The sequence below is a fragment of the Drechmeria coniospora genome, chromosome 02, assembly GCF_001625195.1.
Source record: "Drechmeria coniospora strain ARSEF 6962 chromosome 02, whole genome shotgun sequence".
Classification (NCBI taxonomy): domain Eukaryota; kingdom Fungi; phylum Ascomycota; class Sordariomycetes; order Hypocreales; family Ophiocordycipitaceae; genus Drechmeria; species Drechmeria coniospora.
In genome coordinates this window covers 8582761-8605051 of record NC_054390.1, presented here as the reverse complement: position 1 = coordinate 8605051, position 22291 = coordinate 8582761, and the positions used below count along the sequence as shown (strand labels likewise).

Sequence of the window (22291 nt, the reverse complement as noted above, 5' to 3'; positions counted from 1 at the left end):
GAGAGCTGGTGGGCTGTCCGGTGAGGACGGGCTGACTAAGGAAGGCGTGAGGAAGTGGGCTACGATGAAGCTGCCTGCCCATTCGGTCCCTAAGTATATTTTTTGGTTGGAATTTTATCAAAGAGTGGAGGTTGGTCAGGTCCAGGAGGCGGTATTGCGAGAGATGGCAGAAAGTATGTTGATTGGGTTGCCCGTTGTCGAGCCGTAATACTGGGCCGCAGCTCGATGGTTGTCGCACCTTGGCGAAGCATCGTTGTACTGGGTTTCATTCAGTCATTAATCTCTTTCCTCATTTCGTATTATTTTTGAAGTACTCCATAGAAAATACCTCGGCTTTATGCGTAATCTCCTATTGGGAGGGGCAATAGCAATTGCACACCACAAGTCCTACGTTAGAGGTTCTAGTATTCTAGATCCAAGGAGTACAGACTCTGGACAACTGCAGTAACTATCAGTATTATAGGGGTTCTTCTGCTGCTATCGAACGATGACACATGTAACATAGGCTATCAAGATGGTCCGTATTCCGTATGTGGATTTCAACTCAAAAAATGCAAAGAAGCGACCGTAACAAATAATGGGCCGGGCACCGAGAAAGCCCCCTCCTGATGGGATAGTTTTCAGCTGGCATGGCTTGTGAACACTGGTACATTTTTGTCTAGATCAAACCCTGTAAATTCTTGGTGGGCGATTGAGGATTGTCTGTTGATCCATCTGTTCGATACTCCTGACTTGACAACTGGAGTCTCATTGCCTTGGAGTTGGCTGATGTATTAGACATTGTGGCGATCGTTGGATCGGATGTGGATATATTCCTTGATTGGTGGAAGGGATTGTGTTGGTTCGGTTCTGGGGGAAACTGGTAACAAGAGATCTCTTCTAATGGATTCAATTTGGTACGAAAGGAGGGAAAAGAGGCTGCCCCTGAGCGGCCACTTTTATCCTCTCTGTAATCGTGCCCCATACGATTACGTGATCCTAGTCTACTATTGGCCACTATATACATATAACACACAGATTGGATTGGAGACCGTGTTATCCGTTGCGATGTTGGGGGAAGAGAGTGGAAGCCGTTAAAAGGTATCTCCCTTTGGGAAGGAAGTAGAAGCCAGGGTTATCTTCCTTGTTAGTAAGTCCTTTGAAAGAGTGCTGTGGCAATCGTCTTGATCGGCACGAATGCATTGAAGTGGATAGGGGAAGAAGAAGCAGCGCTTCTTGTAACCGTTGCGGCGTAATAGGAACCAGTTAGTATCTAGGCAAAAGGTGCGCTTTTGCAGCATATGCATTACAGTTGAGACAGTAGGGTGTGATTGTAAAAGAATGCAGTGCGATTAACTATCTAAAAAAATGTACGGGAACATGATTGTTATTAAGGAGTGAGAGCAAGGCGATACAGACGATCCAACAAGACGAATGAAGGAATGAATAAGTATATCGGCCAGTCTCTACCACTAGCTCGATTCTTCAGTGACCAGTATAAGCATTCAGTCTACGATTGAATGAGAAGTACACCAAAGCTTCTTGACGGATATGATTCTGAGTACAACCGCTCAGCAATCGGCCCCATCACTGATAATTCAACCATCTGGCCACCCCCAGGATGTGCGAGTAGTTGCATTACTCGAATAATGATTACGGAAACAGGATTTGTAACAGCAGTTATTACTCAAGGACCAGTGCCTGGTACTACGACTATGCCGCCCACGGGCGGATGCACTACCAGCTGTACAACAACCATTGGACAACAGTAACTGGTGGCTTTAATGCTGAAGCAACTCTTGGATATAGCCCTGGAACTTCAAATATCCCACCAGCTACTGGTTGCTCAACTAACTGCATGAATAAAATTATTTCTGCCGAAATCGGTGGCAATACTACAATAATACCAACGGGTCCAACAGAAGAGAACGCATTGGAACAACTGCGCCAATATCTGGGTGGATTACTACTGGATGTACTACACGAGTTATTATTACTGTCACTGAGGGTTACTTTACTGAATCAACTCTTGGCCACAGAGCAGGAACTTCGACCATCGTACCACCTCCTGGTTGTATTACTGATTGCACCGCAAGAGTGGTTATTACTGAAATAGGCGTGCTTATAACAGTTACAACCTTAGGACCAACAGCGGATACAACGATGATTCACTAACCTTCTGGATATATTACCAGCTGCACTACAACTGTGATTATTACAGTTACAGGTGGTCTTATTACCAAAACAACTGTTGGCTCCAACGAACTTCAACCATGTTGCCGCCTACAGAATTTACAAGCAACTGCATTACTACTATTATTGTTACTCAAACCTGTATTATTATTACCATTACAAAACTGGACCTACACCGGGCACAACAAGAATCTTGCCACCTGTTGGATGCATTACACACTGCGCTACTAGTGTTATTGCAAGAGGTATGCAAGGGGTTCGTCGCGCTGACCGCGTGTGGTGCAGCGAACGGGATTGGAAATCGAGCCAACCAGAGTCCGATTGGCCAAGACGAGTAAGGAGGGGGGTACTCGTGGTATTTTTGTCCCGAGGCGGCACATCTGTTCTCCAAGAATCGGAGTGATCACCGTCCTTTGGCGTACTATGAGCTCTGCGCCGGTGTGGACGTTGGTTTCAAAGCCGCCCCGTCGCCATTCGTAGCCCATGCCGACATCACCACCCGCGACGAAGAGTAACCCGCGTCTTAACTTTAGGAGAGAGATCTTGTCAGACGAATATCCACTGTTCCTGGATAGAGCTGACAAAGTCATTGTCAACTTGAAGTTTGCAATCCATGCAAAATCGCCAGGCTGCGAATGTACCCTTGTTGCCGTCGTACGAATCCCCAGCCGGGGTCGGCTTGCGTTTGACTAGGGACCGGGTTGTGCCTGTCTTGTCCCCGGTCTGTTCCTGCGAAGGGTCAGTCGCGGAGGTATCCATTAGTAGGACCGGTAGTAGCCCTAGGTCCTGTTTCCCCTGTTGATGAGCTCCTTGTTGTAGGGCTGTGGTTTGTTCTGAGTATGATTGCATTTGGAGTTGCATTCGGCCAAATTCCGTATGGACTTTTGCCATGAAGTCCTCCATTGCTTGCAGGAAATTAATTTCTACTCTAGCTTACAATAGTTGGGCCTTACTTTCTTCCTAACTGGTGTAAGTTAAGTCTTTCAACTGTTACGGAGTCACCATTCAGCTGTTCTAGGAGTCTGAATGAAGTTTATTAAAAGACTTGCAGGAAGAGAGACTACTTTGTTGGCTAGGGCTTCCCTTATGTATAAGCCCGTTAAGTGGGTCGGTCGGTAGTCCCCCTTGATCGCTATGGTCCTTGCAGCCAGCTGCTACCCGTAATCGGCGTTCTAGCTAGGAGACCTCGCTACTCTCTCACCGGTGAACCCATTGCCTCTGATATGAATCTATCCGGTTCCTTCCAGTGTCGTGGCGGTAGACCTCTGGTGTTCGATGCCTTAGTTCTGGCAACCTCACTTCTCCAGCGTTCGTCAATAGCCATCTGCTCACTTCTTGGCTTGCATTTCAAATAGTGGCTGAAATCTCGCTGTTGTCGTGTCCACTTGGATAGCTCAGGGCCAAGAAATTCAGAAACTGCATCAGCACAACATGAGACCTTCTCCATGGGCACAAGATGCCCGCAATCAAGAACAGCCTGTTTACTTTCCCGGCAGCAACGCCGCCGCTGCCACCGACCCCTGTTCCTGTAGTAGACATCTTCTCTTGGCGACGCTCGTCGGTAGAGAACTCGGACCTATTTCCAAATATATATAGGGTACTAGGACGGAGTTCCGGTAGCCGATGAAGCACATGCACTGGTTCGGGGCGGTAAAATGGGCACCCGGTGTACCCTTCATTTGATATCGGATCCATGTCCAAAAAGTTGCTTTCCGGCTGCCTGGGGTACGTTGGTCTGAGGTATGTGAACAATTCTTGATGCTTCGAGGTTGTAAGCGTAACGCTCGCGTCCATGATTGAGGACTTGGACGGATACAGCTCTGTTGGAGTTGAGCGAAGACCATGTTTAATCCATAGGGCGAACACACGCGGATCCCAAGCCTGGTAATACCTGCTCCTTTGAAACCAAGCCGCTGCCGCTTGTCTCGACGGCCAAATGTCACGGCGGGCTGTAGTGAGTATAGCTGGCTCAACACAACCGTTTGGATTTTGAATAACCGGGTCAATCAGGATCAGTGAATGCAGCAGGCGTGGATGTGCCATCGCGAGTAAACAGCTGTTAGCCGTGTTAGCAACCTGAAGGTAGCAATCATTGTTTGCTTACAGTTGTGCGCCACCCATGCTATGACCAATTCCGATGATGGGATGAGGTATGTCATCTTGCCTCTTGTTGATTAATGTCATCAAATCTCTGGCATGGTCTAGCCAGCTGGCTGGAGCAAATTAGCCTCAAAGTCGTTCCAGGCTGCTAACAACTTACGGTCATTTGCCAGTATGGTTTCATTGAGAACTACGGACTGGCCTTGATTCCACATATCCGCAATCCATATTGCTCTTATTCGCACACCATTTTGTTTCGTTTTCTCATAAAGGTCGTCCCAAAGGGGCTCGTACAACTCCTGCTCAATTTTAGCACCATCTAGTTTATATCATCGGGGCTGGCAATCTTTGGGAAGCCATTGCCATGGGCAGCTATGATGGTTACATCGCCTGGCTGTGGGTTTGGGTTGTCCAGAGGGATGTACTGCTTGACGGAAAGCTTTGGGGTATCCAAGTCTCCGTTAGCCGTGGCTGATAAGTACTCCCTGGTATGTTGGCAGTTGATGGTATGTTCCACAGGGCGGTAGTGTGATAAAAGTCTCACGAATCTCATGTGTGCTCGTGTCCAGAGTTTGAAATTATTGGTGAGTCCTGTACCGAAATGTTTGTGAGGCTGCCTAAATGCCTGAAATGTTCGGCAAGTTACAGCCGACGTAGGCGTTATGGTTGTATCGGTTATCTAATGCGACACACAGTTGATTGTGTGTGAAATTGGAAGTGAGGAATAGCGTGAGTAAGTCGACGGGAGTTGCAAGTCTGGTAGTACTCATTAAATGGGGTTATCGTATATAGTAATCCAATGTTTAACTTTTCCTTGCGAGCATCATCCATTCATCGCGAATATGAAGAAGCTGCAGAAGTAATTGAAGGGTAGTATATTACGCAGCAAGTTGCGTGGCCCTCGGGCTTAAAAGTCTATCAGATTACCAATCAAAATATCAACACCCTCCAAAACTGTTTCAGAAGGCCGTTGATCTCAAAAAAAAACCCCAACAAAATGCATTTGGCTCGTCTACGTGCGGAACTATCGCGCCTGATAACAGGAATGTGCATGAAACTATCCAGACACCTGCCTGCCTAGTGGTTGAACAAGCAAGCCCAGTATCTTGAACGCTTAAGTATCTAACATCCCGAGGATTGCGTCAAGGTGTTTTGGCTATAAAGACCTCGATGTTATGGAGGGAGGGCTTATAGTTCTGCTTGGAAGAGCCAGACAGACACCATTCGTTTACTCCTGCTACATTACTGGAACAGTTCGCGCAACTAACCGTGCCGATTTGGTCGAAGCCTTACAGCCTGAGCCAGCATTGACAAAATTCCGCGCCAATCTCAGGCAGGTTCTTCATTCAATATTACTGACTAAAATGTCGTTAGAACGCTTCAAGAGGATATCGGACCACCTCAAAAAGTTACGGATGATCCCACTAGGGTATACGCCAACCCTTGATGAACGCCTGCCGGTGGTGTTTACGGAGGCTGGCTCCTATCAACCCGCTCCGCGTGCCAATATTCCTCGAACCGCCACAGAATACGCATTAGCATCCAGGCTACGGAAAGCGCATTTCAACTACCTAGAGGTCTTGCGATGTATCCCTCATAGCTTTCTTGCATTCCTTCTTGCAGTGTCTCCCAGAACATGTAGCAACATCAACATCTCGCAGTTTATCACGGCCAATGAGAATAGATATCCTGCTGCCCTTAAGCTCGAGGCCAAGGTCACCATTGCAGCTGCAGCAAGAAGACAAGGGGTGGACCAAAGTCCGAAATACCTGCTATGGATGGATTTAGTGTTTCAAGGTGTGCGATAAACCATGTTGCGTTTTACGAAAAAGCTGACAAATGCAGTACCCGTCATCGGCCCAACAGCATACATCATTGGGACCGCTGATATGACTGCCCTGCGCCGAATTTTCGGCGACTACATCTACGATGCGGTTGAGAATTCACCAAGACGTAGGGAGGAGTCTAAATACGCAAGTTTGTATCACACAACAGAATGTACCCGAACACATGCTCCTCAGTCAGCCTTCCAGGACATGCTGCTATGGATAGAGATTGGGCTTTGCGACAGCATTGCTCGGCAACTCTTCCCAGAAGAATATCGAGGATTATCATCATTTCGAGAAGACTATGAGGTAATATTAACATCAGCCTCTGTCTCCGCCTTGAAATCCATCTTCGGCCCTACGATCTGCCAAGCGCTTCAAGGCAGTCATCTTCGGCAATGGGAGATAAACAGCCAGCTCCACGAGATTACAGGCTGTGTTTCGCTGAGTTTGGGGTCCAGGGAACTCGATTCAGGCATTATTTGCTTACGATTATCATATTCATGGTCCGACGCAATGGCTGAGTTGTACTGCAGAACGTAACTTTGCACAAGAAACGAATACAGAAAGCGGTAGCAAAAACCACATGCACTAATATCTGGAGTATTATGAACTAGAGACCTGCTGGTTATTGTATTCACAAGTCTTGTTGCTTGCAATTACTATTATCGTCCTTCCCGATTAGAGATTACTCATAAAGAGGGAGGAATTTATATGAGTACGTAGCATTCTTGTAAAATGAATAATAAAAAAAATAAATGACTGAGATAAACCCACGCAACGATGCTTCATTAGGCTGCGACAACAATCGAGCTGCGACACAGTATTACGGCTCGACACCGGGCAACCCCAATCAACATATTTTCTGCCATTTTTAAATACCACATTATGAACCAATCGAATCTCCACTCCTAGGGGGAGTGTGGTTGGGCGCTCGTGTTAGTGTTTGTACGTACATGTTCATACAAACAGTAACATGTACGTATCATGCATATTGTATCATGTACATACATAGGTACTCAGTACAGGGCAAGCACCTGCTAGTAAGTAAGTGCTGTCTGTACATATCCGAGATGCAGTACGGAGTAATGCAGCACAGCATTGCTCCGTACTATTACAGTACAGTATACGGAGTACACCTACCTACAAGTAGGTGTAAGTACAGACTTGCAGCACACATGCCTGCAGGTTCTCCGTGTTAAGTACTTGTGCTCGAGCTCGCCCACTGTACGGAGTACGGAATACTGCGTACACCTACTACAGTGCCTTACGCAGGCGATAGGTGTGTTCTTACACGTACAGTACTTAAGTACTCTATACTCTAGTACATGAACTTGCGAGTGTGCTGGTAGTTGTACTTACGGGTGTGCTCGAATATGCACATGTACTTGTACGATGCCATGCTCATCCATGCTAAAAGTAGGTGTAATTAGTACTCCGTCGTAATTACCGAGTTCGCCTCCCTCGCGTACTTGGCTTGGCTTGGCTTGGCTTGGCTTGCCGTCGTTGCAGGTGTCGAGAGAGGCACTTTTGAAGTTCAATATTCCGTGGCCGGTGGCAGTAGCGGTTGCATCTGCGTTGGAACGTTGCGTCCAGATGAGATGCTCATGGGAATGAGAGCGTGGTGCTCCGTAGAAACAAGAAGTAAGTTGGTACTATGTACTCCGTACTCCGTACTCCGTACTCCGTACTCCGTACTCTGTAGGCAAAGCGCAGGTTCTTGTAGATGTACAACTGCACTTACTGTTGTACTTACTGGTCATGCACTGTACTCCGCACGTGTGCATGTACTGTACTTACAGTGCTGCACTGTACAGTAAGTACTTGCATGCAGGTGTACTCCGTGCTGTGCTGTAGCTGTACAATGTACATGTGCCTGCAAATCTGCTTGTAAGCACTGTCATTGTACGCACGGTGCGGGTATTCCGTGCAGGTATCACTGAAGCCTCAAGCATCCATCATCCATCCATGCTCTATTACGTGGATACCAAATCCATGGCCGCCACCGTCTCTTTCGTTTTTCCCCTCCTCACCCTCCAGTATCCTCCTCGATGGTCCATCCGCCATCGACCCTCTCCCACGTGCGTCGTGGCGCCGCCGTCACTCGTCACGGCTCGTCCGACGTCGTGGGCACCGGCAGCTGTCTCCTCACCCTCGCGCAGAGGTCGACGTAGTCCGGCTCGTCCTCGGGCGTGATCTCGCCGTGACGCATGAGGAAATCCACCAGGACGGCGCAGACGTTGGGCTTGAACTCGCCGGCGACGATGCGGCGGCGGACCTCGTCGCAGCCCATGAGGATGAACTCCTCGACCTCGCCGTCGCCGGGCCGCGGGATGACGTCGTCGGCGAGCTCGAGGTCGTAGACGTAGAGGATCTCGGAGTGGAACAGCTCGGAGCGCGGGTCGCGGGTCGAGAGGGTGATGACGCCCGTGCTCCGCACCGACGAGCGTACGAGCTCGGGCGGCAGGGACGCCTCCTCGACCGCCTCGGCGATGACGCAGTCGAGCGGGCTGTCCTTGGACTGGAGGCCGCCGGCGGCCGTGCTGTCGAGCATGCCCGGGAACATGTAGAGGTGGCGGCTGCGGCGGGCGACCCAAATCTTGATCTCGTCGCGCCGCGGGCGACCCTGCCGAGGCGGGGACGACGGGGCCGAGCGGACGAAGCAGGTGAGGTGGGAGCCGCGGGCGGCGATGCCGAAGAGGGAGGCGGCGTAGCGCTCGACGTGGACAAAGTCACGGGCGCCGACGACGCGGTAGTACTCGCTGTGCGTCCCGGCGAGCGTCGGAAAGTCGTCCCTCATGGGGATGGCGGCGTCGACGGCCTGCTGGAAGGCCGCGTTGGCGTGCTCCGACAGCGAGACGCCCTCGGGCGCCGGCGCGAGCGTCACCGTCCGCGCCTCGTCGTCGACGGAGAAGGAGGCCGGCCAGGGCATCTTGGCCACCGTCCTCGGGTGCACGTAACCGTGGGGACGGGGGTCGGGTGCGAGGAGCAGCCGGTAGTAGGGCGCATGGTTGGTCGCGAAGTCGAGGGGAACGCTGCCTTTTTCCTTAGCCAGGCCGTCCGCGTCGCGGGATGGAGGCGAGGACGGGTCGAGGCGAGGGTGGGTGGTGGACTGCTCTGCCCGTCCGTTATGCTACTTACTTGTCAGCGCGGCTCACGCGATCCAGGAGCCGCTTGGGCGGTGCAGAGTGGAGGGCCGACATGGCGATGAAGCTGACGAGTCCTGCTGCTGCTGCGGTGGGCGTGCAAGAGCTGGCCTGGTGACGAGGCTCGAGAACACGCTGTCATGGCGTGTACGGTACATTTGATGCGTAGCCTCTCCCTCGCACGGAGCCGATTAGGCACACAGCTAATCAATCATAAGCCAGCCCAATGATACAGCTTCACTAGCTTCGCGAGTCCATTGGATTCATCCCTTTCCGCTCCCGCCCTTATCCGCAGTTCTGAACCTTCCGAGGGAGCTACGCGAGCTTGTCATGTTGCCGAATGGTGGTATACTGTGCTGGACTGCTGCAGGCAGGTAATACTTTGTCGTCCTGGTCACCACCTAAGCGCACCAACAACTAGAGTCTACCAACCAAAAAGTACGACAGACAAGCATCGAGTGCACTATAATTAATTCATGCTTGTCGCCTGTGAACCACCAGCACCACAAGGAGGTACAGATGTGACATGAAAGGGCGCTGATACCCTACTTCGTACTTTGGGCATCCGCTTTGCTCGCATTCGCCGACTCGCAGGCTTCTCGCGCTTGTCAGCATGAACACGCTCGGTGCCTTCTTGAGTTCGCAAGTCGACGCGGGCGAGATGTGAATGAAATGCACGGCTCGGCGCCGTCATCGTCGTCGCCTGCCGCCATGGTTGGCCGACGGGGCGCTGCTGATGGGCGGCGAGCATAGTGGACGAGCCGATGGCGATGACCTCATCGGCGACCCATCAGCGTGCGCCGGCTCTTGCTGGCAAGTTGCTGGCAAGTGACGCACGGGGTATCGTCTCCAACGGCTCCGCAGGCAGCGTCGACTTGTTTCTCCCATCGACAGCCTCCTCCTCCGGCCCCGTCACCTTCACCGCGTCCCTGACCGGTGCATCATTGGTGACCTGTCTCGTCCAACCCGTCGAGAGCGGCGTCGCCGCAGGCCACGAGCGCGCGTGCCCTCGCAACCCCCTCGGTGCGTCGACGTCGTGCGGGTTGATTTCGACACGCCACGTGGCCCGTGTGTCGCAGGGGGCCGCACCAAGCCTCGTGGTGTCGCCGTCGTGCCCATGGTCGAGGTCCGCCATCGGCGTCATCCTGCCGTCGCGTCTCTGTGCGACGCATGGGCATGGGCCGGGGCGGCGCGGGCCCCTAGGCACGCTCCGCTGGGGAGTGCGATGACGAACCGACGGCACTCACGGCTCCTCCATCATGGCGCCGAGCATCTCATCCCGGCCGATGGCCTCGAGCGTGCTCTCGAGCACCTTGCGGCATCGGTCCCTGTAGTCGAGCGCGAGCCGCTGGTTCGCCGTCAAGAGGTCTACGTCGCCGCCGACAATCTCGACGTCCGTCTCGTCGAGGCGCTCCAGCTCCTGCAGCACCTTGTGTTGAATCACGGCCGCCGTCTGCTCGAGGACGGGACGAGCCTCGTCGGCGACGCGGCCCGAGAGCAAAGCCTGCCGCTGGTGCCGCTCCGCATCCGACCCCGGCTTGCCGTGGTCGAGAACGAGCCGTCTCGCCTGGGCGAGGGTGCGGAAGATGTCCCAGACCATGTCCGGCTGCACGTGCTGGAGCGCGCCCATGACGTCGGTCGGGGGCTCGACCGCGAGCGTCCGCTTGGCTCGCGCGACAAGAGAGCTCGGGTGGGAGAAGGGTCGGCGGGAGATGAGATACTCGTCCGAGGCGACGGGCGCCGACGTCGTGCGCTTCCGAACGTGAATGTAGTCGTTGTGCAGCTTGTCCGTCGCGGGAACGAGGAAGCCGTAGCCGAGAAGCAGCTCCGCGTTCGTCTTCATGCTGTAGTTGTTGAAGATTTGCTCGCCGGCCTGGTGAGCCTTGCCGACCTCGAGCCGGCAGCTGCTACGGGCGTCGTCGAGATGCCAGCGGATGTCCGTCGTCATGTCGTGGTTGCCAATGTCGAAGAGGGGCAGGAGGACGGAGAAGTCGTCCATGGAGACGCCGTCCGGCAGGCCGTCCCGCCGTGACGCGGGCAACACAAGGCTCGGCCTGAAGCTGCGGCTGGAAAAGATGCAATAGGCCCAGTGGTAGAGAGCCGGGGTCAACGACGACGCCGTCAAAGGGCAGCCGTTGCCGTTGCCGTTGCCGTCGCCACCGTCGCCGCCGTTGCCGTTGCCGTCGCCACCGTCGCCGCCGTTGCTGCCGTTGCCCACGACGCCGCCGTCACCTGCCGTCGACAGTTGCTCCATGGCCGCCCTGAACTCGCGCTGCACATCGGTGTTGATCTTCTTCATGCCGACCTCGAGATTTGTTCCCTCGAGAAGCTCCGCTTCCTCGGCCGACCAGAAGGGTGGAAGGGCCCAGCTCTGGGTGTCGGCCGGTTGGGGCAGAGCCTGCAGGTAGGGCCACCAGAACGAATCCTCGCCTCGGAGATGCTCCTTGACGAGGAACAGGCGTCCGACGACATGGGGTGCAAGCCCGGACAGAACTTGGCCACCGAGCCGACTGGCGCTCTGATCAGACAGGGCGTCAAGGTAGGAGAGCGTGAGCGAGGTCGGAAGGTCGACGATGGGCTCGTACGGCTGCACCGGCTTGGACGCCGCTGCATGCACTCGGAACGAGAGACCGGTTCCTGCGTCGTCGTAGACCTCGACCGAGGGATGAAGCACGGCGCCGTGGGACGCGGCCCAATCGACGAGCCTGTCGATTCGCGTGCGCGAGCCCGCCGAACCGTTGACGAGCCTGCCCATGGGTGAAGGAATTTTCCAACGACGCCGTGCCAGTCCGCCCGAGACGAGCGGGATGCAGAGGCCTCGGGGAGGCGAGAGAGCGAGACCGTCTACGTAGCCAGATGCCCGACGGCGCTGAGATGGATGGCAAGGCTCGATGGCAGCGTGACGGAGCGGACAAGATTGTGGGAGCGAAATTCGAGGAAGCGAAGCGTCTGGCTATTTTTTATACATGACGTTGCTGGTAGTGCCAGCCCATGACGAGATGGTGCCGTGCCTAGAGTTACCTGCATCGGAGCCTACAGTACTGTACTTACATGCAAGTACTTATAGTACATGGCGCTGTACCCAGCCACTAACGGGGCGACATTACAGGCTCTTGGCACCTAAGCGAGGCCCTGTCAGCTGGTCACCGCCGACGCCGGAGAGACCCCTGGCGGATGCGTGGAAGCCGCTGCGAATTACCCCGTTCCGTAAGCCGACGGTTTCACCTGCTGTACCAGGTACTTGTCATTACGTGTGCATGTATGTACCGTACAAGTACATGTACATGCTGCAGTTGATTATTTCCATGATAGTATGCATGCAGCTGCACGCAGGTCGGTAGGTAACGGAGGCACAGAGTCGCTCTCCATCGTACTGCTCGCCCTTGTTGAGGATCAAGACTTAACGAAAAGGAGCGACGCCGGAACGACATGCCACGGCATCTCCTCTTTGGGTATCCCTGGTGGTCGACCAGCTCTCCGTCCGAGCAATCGGGTGTCGAAAGTGAAGCCGCTCAGCCGCCGTCGGCCGGCGCGGACTAATATTTGTTGCGTCGTCATGAGGTCGCAGCCGAGGCCGCTCACGTGATAGGCAGCTCGTTAGCCTTCGACTGCACCTGGGCCTTGCCACGGGCATGACGGTTGATGTAACGCAGTTTGTAATACATTCAACAGGTGGCAAGATTATTGTTGTGCCCGGTGTAGGTCCTGGGTTTGTAATGGTAACAACACCACCGGTTTGAGTAACAATTATGGTAGTAATACAGTTGCTTGTACATTCTGTCGGCGGCAAGAGAGCTGAAGTTCCTATATTCGAACTAATGGTTAATGGTTGTTTCGGTAATACGACCACCTGTAGTTGTAATAATCACAGTCGTAGTGCAGCTGGTAACACATCCAGAAGATGGTTGAATAACCGTTGTACCCGCTGGTGCTCCTTGGCCCTAGGGTTGTAAGTGTCATAAGCACGCCTGTTTCAGTACTATTGCTCTTGTAATACAGTTAGTGAGACATCCGGGAGGTGGTGCGATTGTTGAAGTTCCTGGAACCGGGCCAAGGGTAGATTATGTAGTTGCACCACCGGGAATATAAGTTTAGTTGTACCGGCAAGCGTCCAGGCGCACCACGACCAGTGCTCAAGTACAACTATTACATTTACATATACAACTACGCACCGACCATGGGTGCTGCGCATGCTAGTACATGTGCTACAAGTACAGCACGGAGTATAGCACACAGTATTTGCATTCACATGAATACGGAGTACATGTACATGCGGTATGCTGCGCCGGCCGGTATCCTTGCCAGCGTTTACACGTGGACTGATGGTTCAACGGCGTGACCGGCTTGCCGCTGCAAGCCAGCCGTCGCAGGGCCCGGTGCTCGTGACGGATAGACTCTCTACACGCGTACGTGCGTCCGAAAAAAAAACACAAGGCCAGCGTCGTGCGAGCTCGTCGTGATGGCCAACGTTGCTCCGGCCGTCGGCTCGTGCGTCAAACTGCCCCTGCGTCGTCGAACCCGCGGTCCAGTCATCTCAATGACATCCTCCTCGCGTTCCAGCCTCGGCCGGCATGCCTCGGGGAGCGTCAGTGAAACTCGGCCTCGACCCGGCCGTACCGCATGCCGTCCACCTTCAGTTCGAAGCCGAGCCCGGCGCTGTCGACAATCATCTCGAGGGTGAAATCGAGGTTGTCAAACTCGACGCCCCGCGTCGTCGTCAGCCGCGTGAAGAGGCTTCGCGGCACGGCGTTGAGATCCGTCGTGAGCGTGCAGACGTGCACGAGGTCCCGCGTGTAGGCCGCCGGCGGCTCGTCCGAGTCGCAGGCGATGAGGTCGTCCGTCACCATCAGCGACTGGCCCGGTCGGAAGTTGCGCGTGTAGTGGAAGGCGATGGGTGACAGGGGAGACAGGGCTTCCGCCTGGGGCGGCCGAGCGAGCGTCAGCCGAGCGTCCCGCGGGGCTCGGGGCAAGGGCACCGTCGACGAGGGAGGGAAGGGGGGCGAACTCACCTTGGCAATGTGCCACTGCATGCGGTCCGAGACCATCCACCGCTCCCACAGCGGGGACCAGTACCGCTCGCTGACGGAATGCTTCTCCTCGTCGTAGACGGTCGCGTACGAGGTTCCGTAGTGCATCCTCGACTTTCGCGAGATGACCATGTTGCCCTCCAAGCCTCTCAGGACGGCGCCGCGGACGACGGCGGTCCAGGCGTAGACGGGCTGCATCACCTCGATGGACGCCACGTCGGGCGTCGCGCTCGCGCCGGCGTGCGTCGGCCGCTCGCTGTAGGGGGGCGGGGCGGCGCTCGCAAAGTGCTGCTTCAGCCGGCGGTAGAGGTAGTTGCTCTGGCCGAAGCCGCCGACGAGGACAATGCCCGAGACGACGCCTCCCTTGGCCCGCAGGCTCTCGACCTGGCCGCTCACGAGGTCCGTCACCTCCTTGACGACGGGTTCGAATATGTTCTTGACCTCGGCGGCCGTCATGATGAGGAAGCCGGAATCGAGGCCGGCCTCTTCGTCGTCGGGCAAGCCCGGGAACCTGAAGGACAGGGGTGAGCCGACGGACGACGGGCGGGTGGGCGGTGCACCTACGGAACGTTGACCTCTTGGTACTCGTCCTCGTTGAAGTTTCGCTTGACAAACTCCTCAAAGTACTTGAGGCCCATCTGCCAGGTGCGGCCCTTGCGCGTCTTCATCTCGTCGAAGCGAGCCTGGCCAAGCCGGTTGCGGACGTGCTCCTCGAACCTGTAGTTGAGGAAGGCGCTCCCGCAGAGGCCGCCGGTACCGACGGCCGACTCCTCGACGCGCAGAGGCTTCAGGGACATGATCTTGTAGGCGATGAGGCTGCCGCTCGTCAGCTTCGGCTGCTCCGAACCAAGGGGGTCGGCCGGGGGGGTACCGACTCGACGGTGCCGCCGCCGGCGTCGCAGACGATGAAGTTGTCGCCGACGTTGAGGTGGTTCGGCTGGATGGCCTTGAGCGTGTAGACGGCCGCCGCCTCGGGCTCGCTGATCATCTGGATGTCGGACCGGCTCCCCATGCCCGCCCGCTCGGCGGCGAGGAGCGTCGTGTTTTTGGCCGCGTCGCTCCAGACGGCGGGGCAGGTCAGGACGAAGTCGACCTTGGTCGACGCCATGAAGGACTCGCCGTAGCGGCGGGTGAGGGTGTCCATGGTGTGCTCGTAAATCTCCGTCAGGTACTCGCTCACGGCGTCGACGACCGTCTTGCCGAAGCGCTTCAGCTGGGCGGCCGTGTCGAGAGGGCTCACGTAAAAGGGCAGCTTCTGGGACCTATCCAGGAAGAGCTTGATGCAGCGGAGCCGAGACTCCTCGGGCCGGAACTGGAAGCCCCATTTCACCGTCGGATCGGACCCCGGCGACGCGTTGGCGGCAAAGTCGTAGGCAATCTCCGTCGGTACCTTGTCCGAGGTGATGCCGTTGCCTCCAGGCCACGTCTTGATGATCTCGATGTCATCGGGCGTCGACGTGTAGACGGCGGCGACGCTGCAAACGTCAGCCAGGAAAAAGACATGTGCAGGAAGAGAGCCGACGCCGAAGGCGGTGGACCATGCCCCGTAGGCACCACTTCTCGTGCGAGGCACCGTCGGCCCCCATGCCACCCACTTGGGACGCCGGAGACGAGAGGACAGGGGGGGCGCGGGCCGACGGCACCGGTGTGCGGGTGGCCTCGCGCGAACACGGACGGAGTGAGTCGACGGTCACGGGGGCCCTCTTCCTCCCATCCAAGACTCACCCGGAAAAGGTGGTGCCAAAGTCGACGCCGACGATCAAGCGATCGGAGACCACGGCTTGGTCCCTCGCCGGCTCCCTCACCGGCCCGTTGATGGCTTCCGTCGAGCTCGGCGGGGTGTAGCTCGTAAAGTAGTTGCGACTCTCCTGGTTGCGGCGGCTGCCGTTGCTGGTGCCGGGGCTCGGGCGCAGAGGAAGTTTGAGGCTCATGTTGCTGGCGCTGCCGTCGCCGCTGCCGGCGGGCATCACGCAACCGGACGCTCGCGGGTTCTTTGACGGTCACTGCCGGGTCCTCTTGTCCCCGGGTCGCGAGAGGAGTCGGCTTCCCGCCTCATTCCAGCCCGACGCCTCGGTCTCGTGCACGGCAAAGAAGGAGAGGGTGGTGTGGTCGAGGAGGAGTGAGTCTCTCGTCCCACGCCGCAACAGCCAACGTTGCCGAGGCGAAGCTTGCGGACGCTGCGAGGAATAGATAGGATGGGCGAGGTTGCCAGCGACGGAGCCGATGCGACGGCGATGAAACTCGTCTGGCAGCAGATGCACGTCGGCGGTGGCTCGAGTTCAAAATCGCAGCATGGCCGACGAGCTTCGTATCGATTTGTGCTGACGCTGTCGTGTTGGTCACTCGCCAGAAATCGTTGGGTCCGTCGGCTGCGGGAAGCTACCCCGCGACAAGTGGGAGCGGGAGGGTGCCAGTTGACAGGTATTACGTACTAGGACCGTGCTGGGAGAAATATGCCCAACTAGATCGATCGCGAACAGGGATGGCACCGGCGCGAGCAGAATCGAGGGCACGACGAAATGTGGCCCCTGGTACTGGGCACGAGAAGTCGTCGGTGAGGCTATCGAGAATGCCAAGTCGAGGTCATTCGCCACGAGAAGCAAGAGCCGCTTTGTTGGGGGTCGTACTTGCTCTGCTGCCTATCGCTCCTGCCCTCTCTCACCCTGCCACTCCCAGCATCCCAGGAAGGAAGTCAATTTCAGCCCCCGAGTGCGCCTGCCCCGGCATTCCCACATGGCTGCCTTGACAGGTCGAACCACCGCAAGCCACGGCGAGGCACGTGATGACTCTTGGTTGCCTCCCGCCAGCCTGCCGCCTATTTACCGCCTGCTGGTTGCCAACGGCCACCCACAACTAATACCTGTACTGTGCGGCGAACAGGGCACTGAAAACAGCGCCCTTGTGCTGACGATACGACTACCCACAGCGTTCACTCACCCTTCCAATCCGCGAAAGCAGCGACACCGACTGCCCGTGAACATGGACCATCTTCAGGGTATGCATCAATCCAACGGGGCACAACCGAGCGGTCGGTCCTCTCTCCTTTTCCTCTCCGCACTCTCCTGCCTCTGACGTAGTCTACCGTGCACTAATAATAGCTAGTCGCGTCGGCCTCCGTCTCCCTTTGCCAGCCCGACCCTACAGGCAACCGGCCCTCCTCCAAACCACTCGAGCACGTGTGCGGCCCATGTGTGGCTGCCTGACAGATGGGCAGCAGGGAAGGACGCGTCGCAAAGTAGGACGGCCGCTCTAGTTTCCACCAGGCAGCCATTTTGCCGACCCTTTTGCTTCAATCGAACTTGGGTACGCCGTACGCATGGATGGTGGCAATAGTACGGGCTGTGTCGGTCGTTGTCATATCCACCCAGTAATACTGTAAGTACAGTACAGTGTGCGGAGCACTAGTACTAGAATGGTGCTGCTGCCTGTCTGGCGGCCTTGAGGCCTTTTTAGCGTCACCTCACCCATGTCCGTATTAAGAATAGTGAGTGACACGGGGCAGTGCTGGCCCCTATGGGTTATTCCAGGCAACGCCTACCGTTACATGTACAGTATTGAATACCGTTCATCTACAACCACAGCACGTGTGCAGGTGGGTGGCGAATGTCGAATCAATGTGTGTGTTGTAATTAGTAGCGCGACCAAAACCGAATCGTAACTTTTGTCCACTGACTGTACAGTACAGTTCACCTACAGTGCATTTACGGTACCGCTCACCTACAGTGCATGCATGGTATAGCTCACCAAGAGTGCAACAGTGCATGCACAGTACGGAGTACAGTTCACCTACATGTGGTACTCCGTACATGGATGTCATACGGTTCATCTACAGCGACTGTACAGTACAAGTACAGTACCTATTTACAGTTCACCCAAGAACAGTGCATGTAGAAGTACGTAATACGGAGTCCTTGTACTTGCTGGCACGACAGAGTACTAGGTATGGGTACATGTACAGGGCACTCCATGGTCCGTTCATACTACTAAGGTACCTAGCAGTCTCCGCTTGTGCGCTGCATTGCTTAACATCTAATACTTTGTACCTAGGTCTGTGAATATACCGGTACGAGTGCCCTACTGATGTGCTGTAAAACTATTACTCCGTACACTACCTGTACTTGTACTGTGCATGTTTGTTTCAACAGTGTTGGTGATGCCTGGCCCTGCTGCGGCATCATCTTCTCCCCGATCAATTCTTTCATGCTTCACCGCACCCGACCATGACCGAGACGAGTCGGTCGACTGCGAACAAATGAGCGACTCGATTCGGTAGGCACCGAAAGCCCCCATCACTTCCTCATCACTTCCTCGGCGACAAGATGGAACAAGACGGCAAGCAACGGATTGGCCATGGCATGGTATTATTGACTCTCCATTATCGCCGCGGCCGCCACTCCGCGCCGCCAAGATTCCACGGCACCGACTCCGTCTCTGCCACCTATTGCCCACCTAGTGATGAACATGGAACGGCGGACATGTAGAGTAGGGATCCAGAACTCGTCATCCGGCCAACCAAACCAACCGCCGTGTTTTGCGCCGTGTCCAGCTTCCCGCCTGCATCGCGCGCGAGCCCTTTTCTGTTTAACGAATCACGACGTACCCGCGGGCGGGAAATGAGAGAGGTCTAGGACATTCTCGAGTCGTGACGAAATGGATTCGGAAGGCGCCCGACTTGTGTGCGAGCTTGATCAAAGACGCTCGCTTCGACTTGCGCCGTCCGAGTCTCGTCGCGTCAGTGTTTGCCATCCGGCGCGTACCGAGTTACGGTACGGTGCTGGACGATTCGCCGCCCCCCCCCCCCCCCCCCTCGTCCGATAACGGTTGAATTGTATGTAGTAGTCTTGACAAAGGAAACAAATAATGTTCGAATGAGGTAGACGTATTTTGCTTCCAGCAGATGGCAGCCGGGCTCCGCTCGAGCGCGCCATTCACAGTCTATATTGGGGTATTTGGTGCTCAGGCCGCTGAAAGATTGCCGACGAAATCAAGAACGCGGTACATGGCGAATTGATGACTCGTCCTGTCCTGGCTCGAGGTTTCCCGAGCGAGACAATGATGCAGAATGGGAAATGATGCACGACGAACCGAAGGGTGACAAAACGAAAGGGGGGGTTGGATGAGCATCGTCGCCTGGCCGAGCCCGGAGAGGAGGCGCGAGCGAGCGTCCTTGGAAAGCAAGAAACGAGGGCCGCCCGTCGTCTCGTCGTCGGATTCCGGACACGCCATAGAGGCCGCCCGACCGTGCAAAAGGCAGCACGGCCGCGACGTGTTGTGCCTTTTCCTCGCCGAATCAGAATCGGTTCCCGGCAGCCCATATGCTCGCCGAGGCGGATGCACCCCATTCGCTGCCCTCGTAGGGCGGCGTCGGCCACTTGTACTGGTTCTCGGGCTTCCTGTGGAGGTCCAACGGCCTCGGCGCGAGGGCCTCGTGCCCGTCCCCGTACAGCACCTGGTTGCCGTTGGCCGACGGCGCCGGGCTCGGGTAGGGGTGCGGCGTCGCGAGCCCGAGGTTGCTCGCCGACTGCCTCAGCGGCTTGCCGTTCTTGTCCAGGCCGTTGACGGCTCGCCGCGTCGACGACAAGACCTCGTCGAGGAGCTCGTCCTCCTCGGCCGGCGTGTCGTACTGGTGCACGCCGTGCGCGGCTTGGGCTCGGCGCGTGCGGCTCGAGATGGGCCCCGCGCGGGCCGCGCCGATGAGGTTGTCGACCGAGCGGGCCTGCTGCTGCGGCAGCGAGTGGTGGCGCTTCAGCTTGCTGCTGGGCGAGTTGTACTGATGCGTCGGCGGCAAGGGCGAGCGCGCGTCGGCGTTGCCCTGGACGTCGCGCAGCGCCTTGTCGAGGGATTCGTAGACGTCGGCCTTGACGGGACCGTGCTGCTGGTCGGCCACCATGGACGACCGGTTGCTCGCCCACGGCCCGCAGCCGACCTGCGCCTCCATGTCCTCGTACGAGGGCGAGACGGGCGTCTGGTGACGGCCCGAGAAGCGCCTCGCGCGCTTTCGCAGGTGCGAGAAGAAGCTCTCCTTCTGGCCGCTCGGCGGCGAGACCAGTCCGGTGTTGCCGTTGAGAGCACGCTCAGCCTGCTGACGGTGCAACTCGGTGTTGTTGTTGTTGTTGATGCTCGACGTCACCGACAGCTGCCGGCCGACCTTGGACTTGTCCTGCTCGCGCCCGCTCGCGTGGCCGTCGGGCTGCTGCCCGTGGTTGGCACGCGCCGTCACGGCATCCGAGAGCGGCGAGATGGGTCGTATGGTGGGCAGGATGGGCATCGGCGCCACGTTGGAGAGCCCGTTGGTCCAGGTGCTGCGCTTACCGGCGCCGGGGCGTAGCTTTCCGCTCGACAATTCCGACGCCGCCGCCGCCGTCGCATGCACGGGAGGAGGCCTCTGCGCCGGCGGCTCTTTGACCTGGACCTGGACGGCGGCGTACTCGGACGGCTCGGCGCGGCCGATGAGAGACTTGCGGAACCACGACGGCTTCGAGGCCTGGGCGGGGACGCCATCCTTGGAGCCGCGGCTGATGTCCGACGGCTTCCTCCCGAGCACCTTGGAAGTCGACGAGCGGGGTCGCAGGGGATCGACGGCGTCGTGAAAGTAGTCGTGCATGAGGGCCTGCGTCGACGAGGGGCGGCATTTCGGGTCCCACATGAGGCACCACGTCACAAAGTTGCTCAGCGACGACGGCCACTGAGGGGCCTGGAGGATGGTGTCCATGGCGTGCGGCGCCATCTTGGGAAAGGAGAAGCCCAGCTTCCCGGCCAGCCTGGTGCCCTCCCGCCAGTCGCCGCCGCCGACGCGGAGGCCGGCCTTGTTGTACCAGTTGCCGGGGCTTCCCATGATCTCGCAGACCCTCCACACCTGGTCGACCTCGTTGCCGCCGGGGAAGAGCGGCTTGAGCGTGGCGATCTCGACGGCCATAGCGCCGACGGCCCAGATGTCGACGGGGGCCGAGTACTCGCCGGCCCGCAGCAGCACCTCGGGTGCCCGGTACCACCTCGTGGACACGTACGTCGTGTAGGGCAGCTTCGAGTGCGTCTCGCGCGCGAGGCCAAAGTCGGCCAGCTTCACCGTGTAGGTGGGCGGCGTCGAGGGGGGGGTGACGAGGGCCGAGTAGCGGCGGAAGGAGTTGGACGACTCCTGGTGCGACGACGTGGAGACGAGGATGTTTTCGGGCTTGATGTCGCGGTGGAAAAAGTGGTGCTGGTGGATGTGCTCGAGGCCGTGCATGATCTGGAAGAGGATGCTCTTGACGCTCGTGTTGTCGAGGCACTTGTGATCCCTCGACTTCATCAGCTGGTAGAGATTGCCCTCCATGTACTCCATGGCGATGTGCAGCTTCTTGCTGAAGGGGTCGAGGAATATGTCCAGGGCGGGAACGAGGTGCGGGTGGTTGGGGAGCGTGCGGAGGAAGACGACCTCCCGCAGCTCAAGGCAGGGCGCGAGCGAGTCGAACGTCTTCTTCATCGACTTGATGGCCACCTACCGACGGGTCAGGAGAGGGGAAGCATTCGACGGTCGAGCGACGAAAAACGTACCACGGAACCGCGACGGGCGACGTTGGCGCCGGCCGTCCTGACGCGGGCGAGAACGACGCTGCCGAAGCTTCCGTCGCCAATCTCCTTGAGGACCTCGAAGCGGTCCTCGAGGGCCATCTGGCCGTGAGGTTGGCCGCGGTGCGTCAGATCACCGGCGACGGTCATTTTATCGGCCGCCGCGACGACGCGCTGCCCCGACTGCACCCGGCGATGTGTGGGCAGCGGCTACCGCGAAGAATTGTCAGCACGCGCCACGAGCTTCGCTCCGAACCGGAGCGGGACATACCTAGAAGCCAAGGGCGAGCAGGAAGCTCCGTCGGGAGAGCCTCGAGTGCGCTATCGGTGCATGCAGGTGCAGGTTGGACGGGTGCTCGGTGAAGGCCAATAGCGATGGTGGTGCGCCGAACTGGTGCGGGTTGACCGCTGGCGAGGAACGAGACGGCGGACGGGCTGTTTTGGCGACGAAAATGGGCGAGAGAGGAGCTCG

General features: G+C 57.0%; 3 protein-coding genes across 3 annotated transcripts; all 3 read right to left on the bottom strand.

Moving 5' to 3' along the window:
- Positions 1–8205: 8205 nt before the first annotated feature.
- Positions 8206–11999, bottom strand: DCS_05486 (SET domain protein; the record flags this gene model as incomplete). The annotated part of the gene is made up of 4 exons (XM_040802789.1): positions 8206–9210; positions 9257–9330; positions 10082–10389; positions 10492–11999. 4 exons carry the CDS (start codon positions 11997–11999, stop codon positions 8206–8208), a joined length of 2895 nt encoding a protein of 964 aa, XP_040657822.1.
- Positions 12000–13830: 1831 nt separating this feature from the next.
- DCS_05485 (uncharacterized protein) lies at positions 13831–16238 on the bottom strand (the record flags this gene model as incomplete). Its single annotated transcript, XM_040802788.1, has 5 exons — positions 13831–14163; positions 14254–14782; positions 14836–15087; positions 15147–15746; positions 15997–16238. The coding sequence occupies 5 exons, from the start codon at positions 16236–16238 to the stop codon at positions 13831–13833; spliced, it is 1956 nt and encodes a 651-aa protein (XP_040657821.1).
- Positions 16239–19561: 3323 nt separating this feature from the next.
- DCS_05484 (serine/threonine-protein kinase MAK) lies at positions 19562–21969 on the bottom strand (the record flags this gene model as incomplete). Its single annotated transcript, XM_040802787.1, has 2 exons — positions 19562–21748; positions 21805–21969. The coding sequence occupies 2 exons, from the start codon at positions 21967–21969 to the stop codon at positions 19562–19564; spliced, it is 2352 nt and encodes a 783-aa protein (XP_040657820.1).
- Positions 21970–22291: the final 322 nt, after the last annotated feature.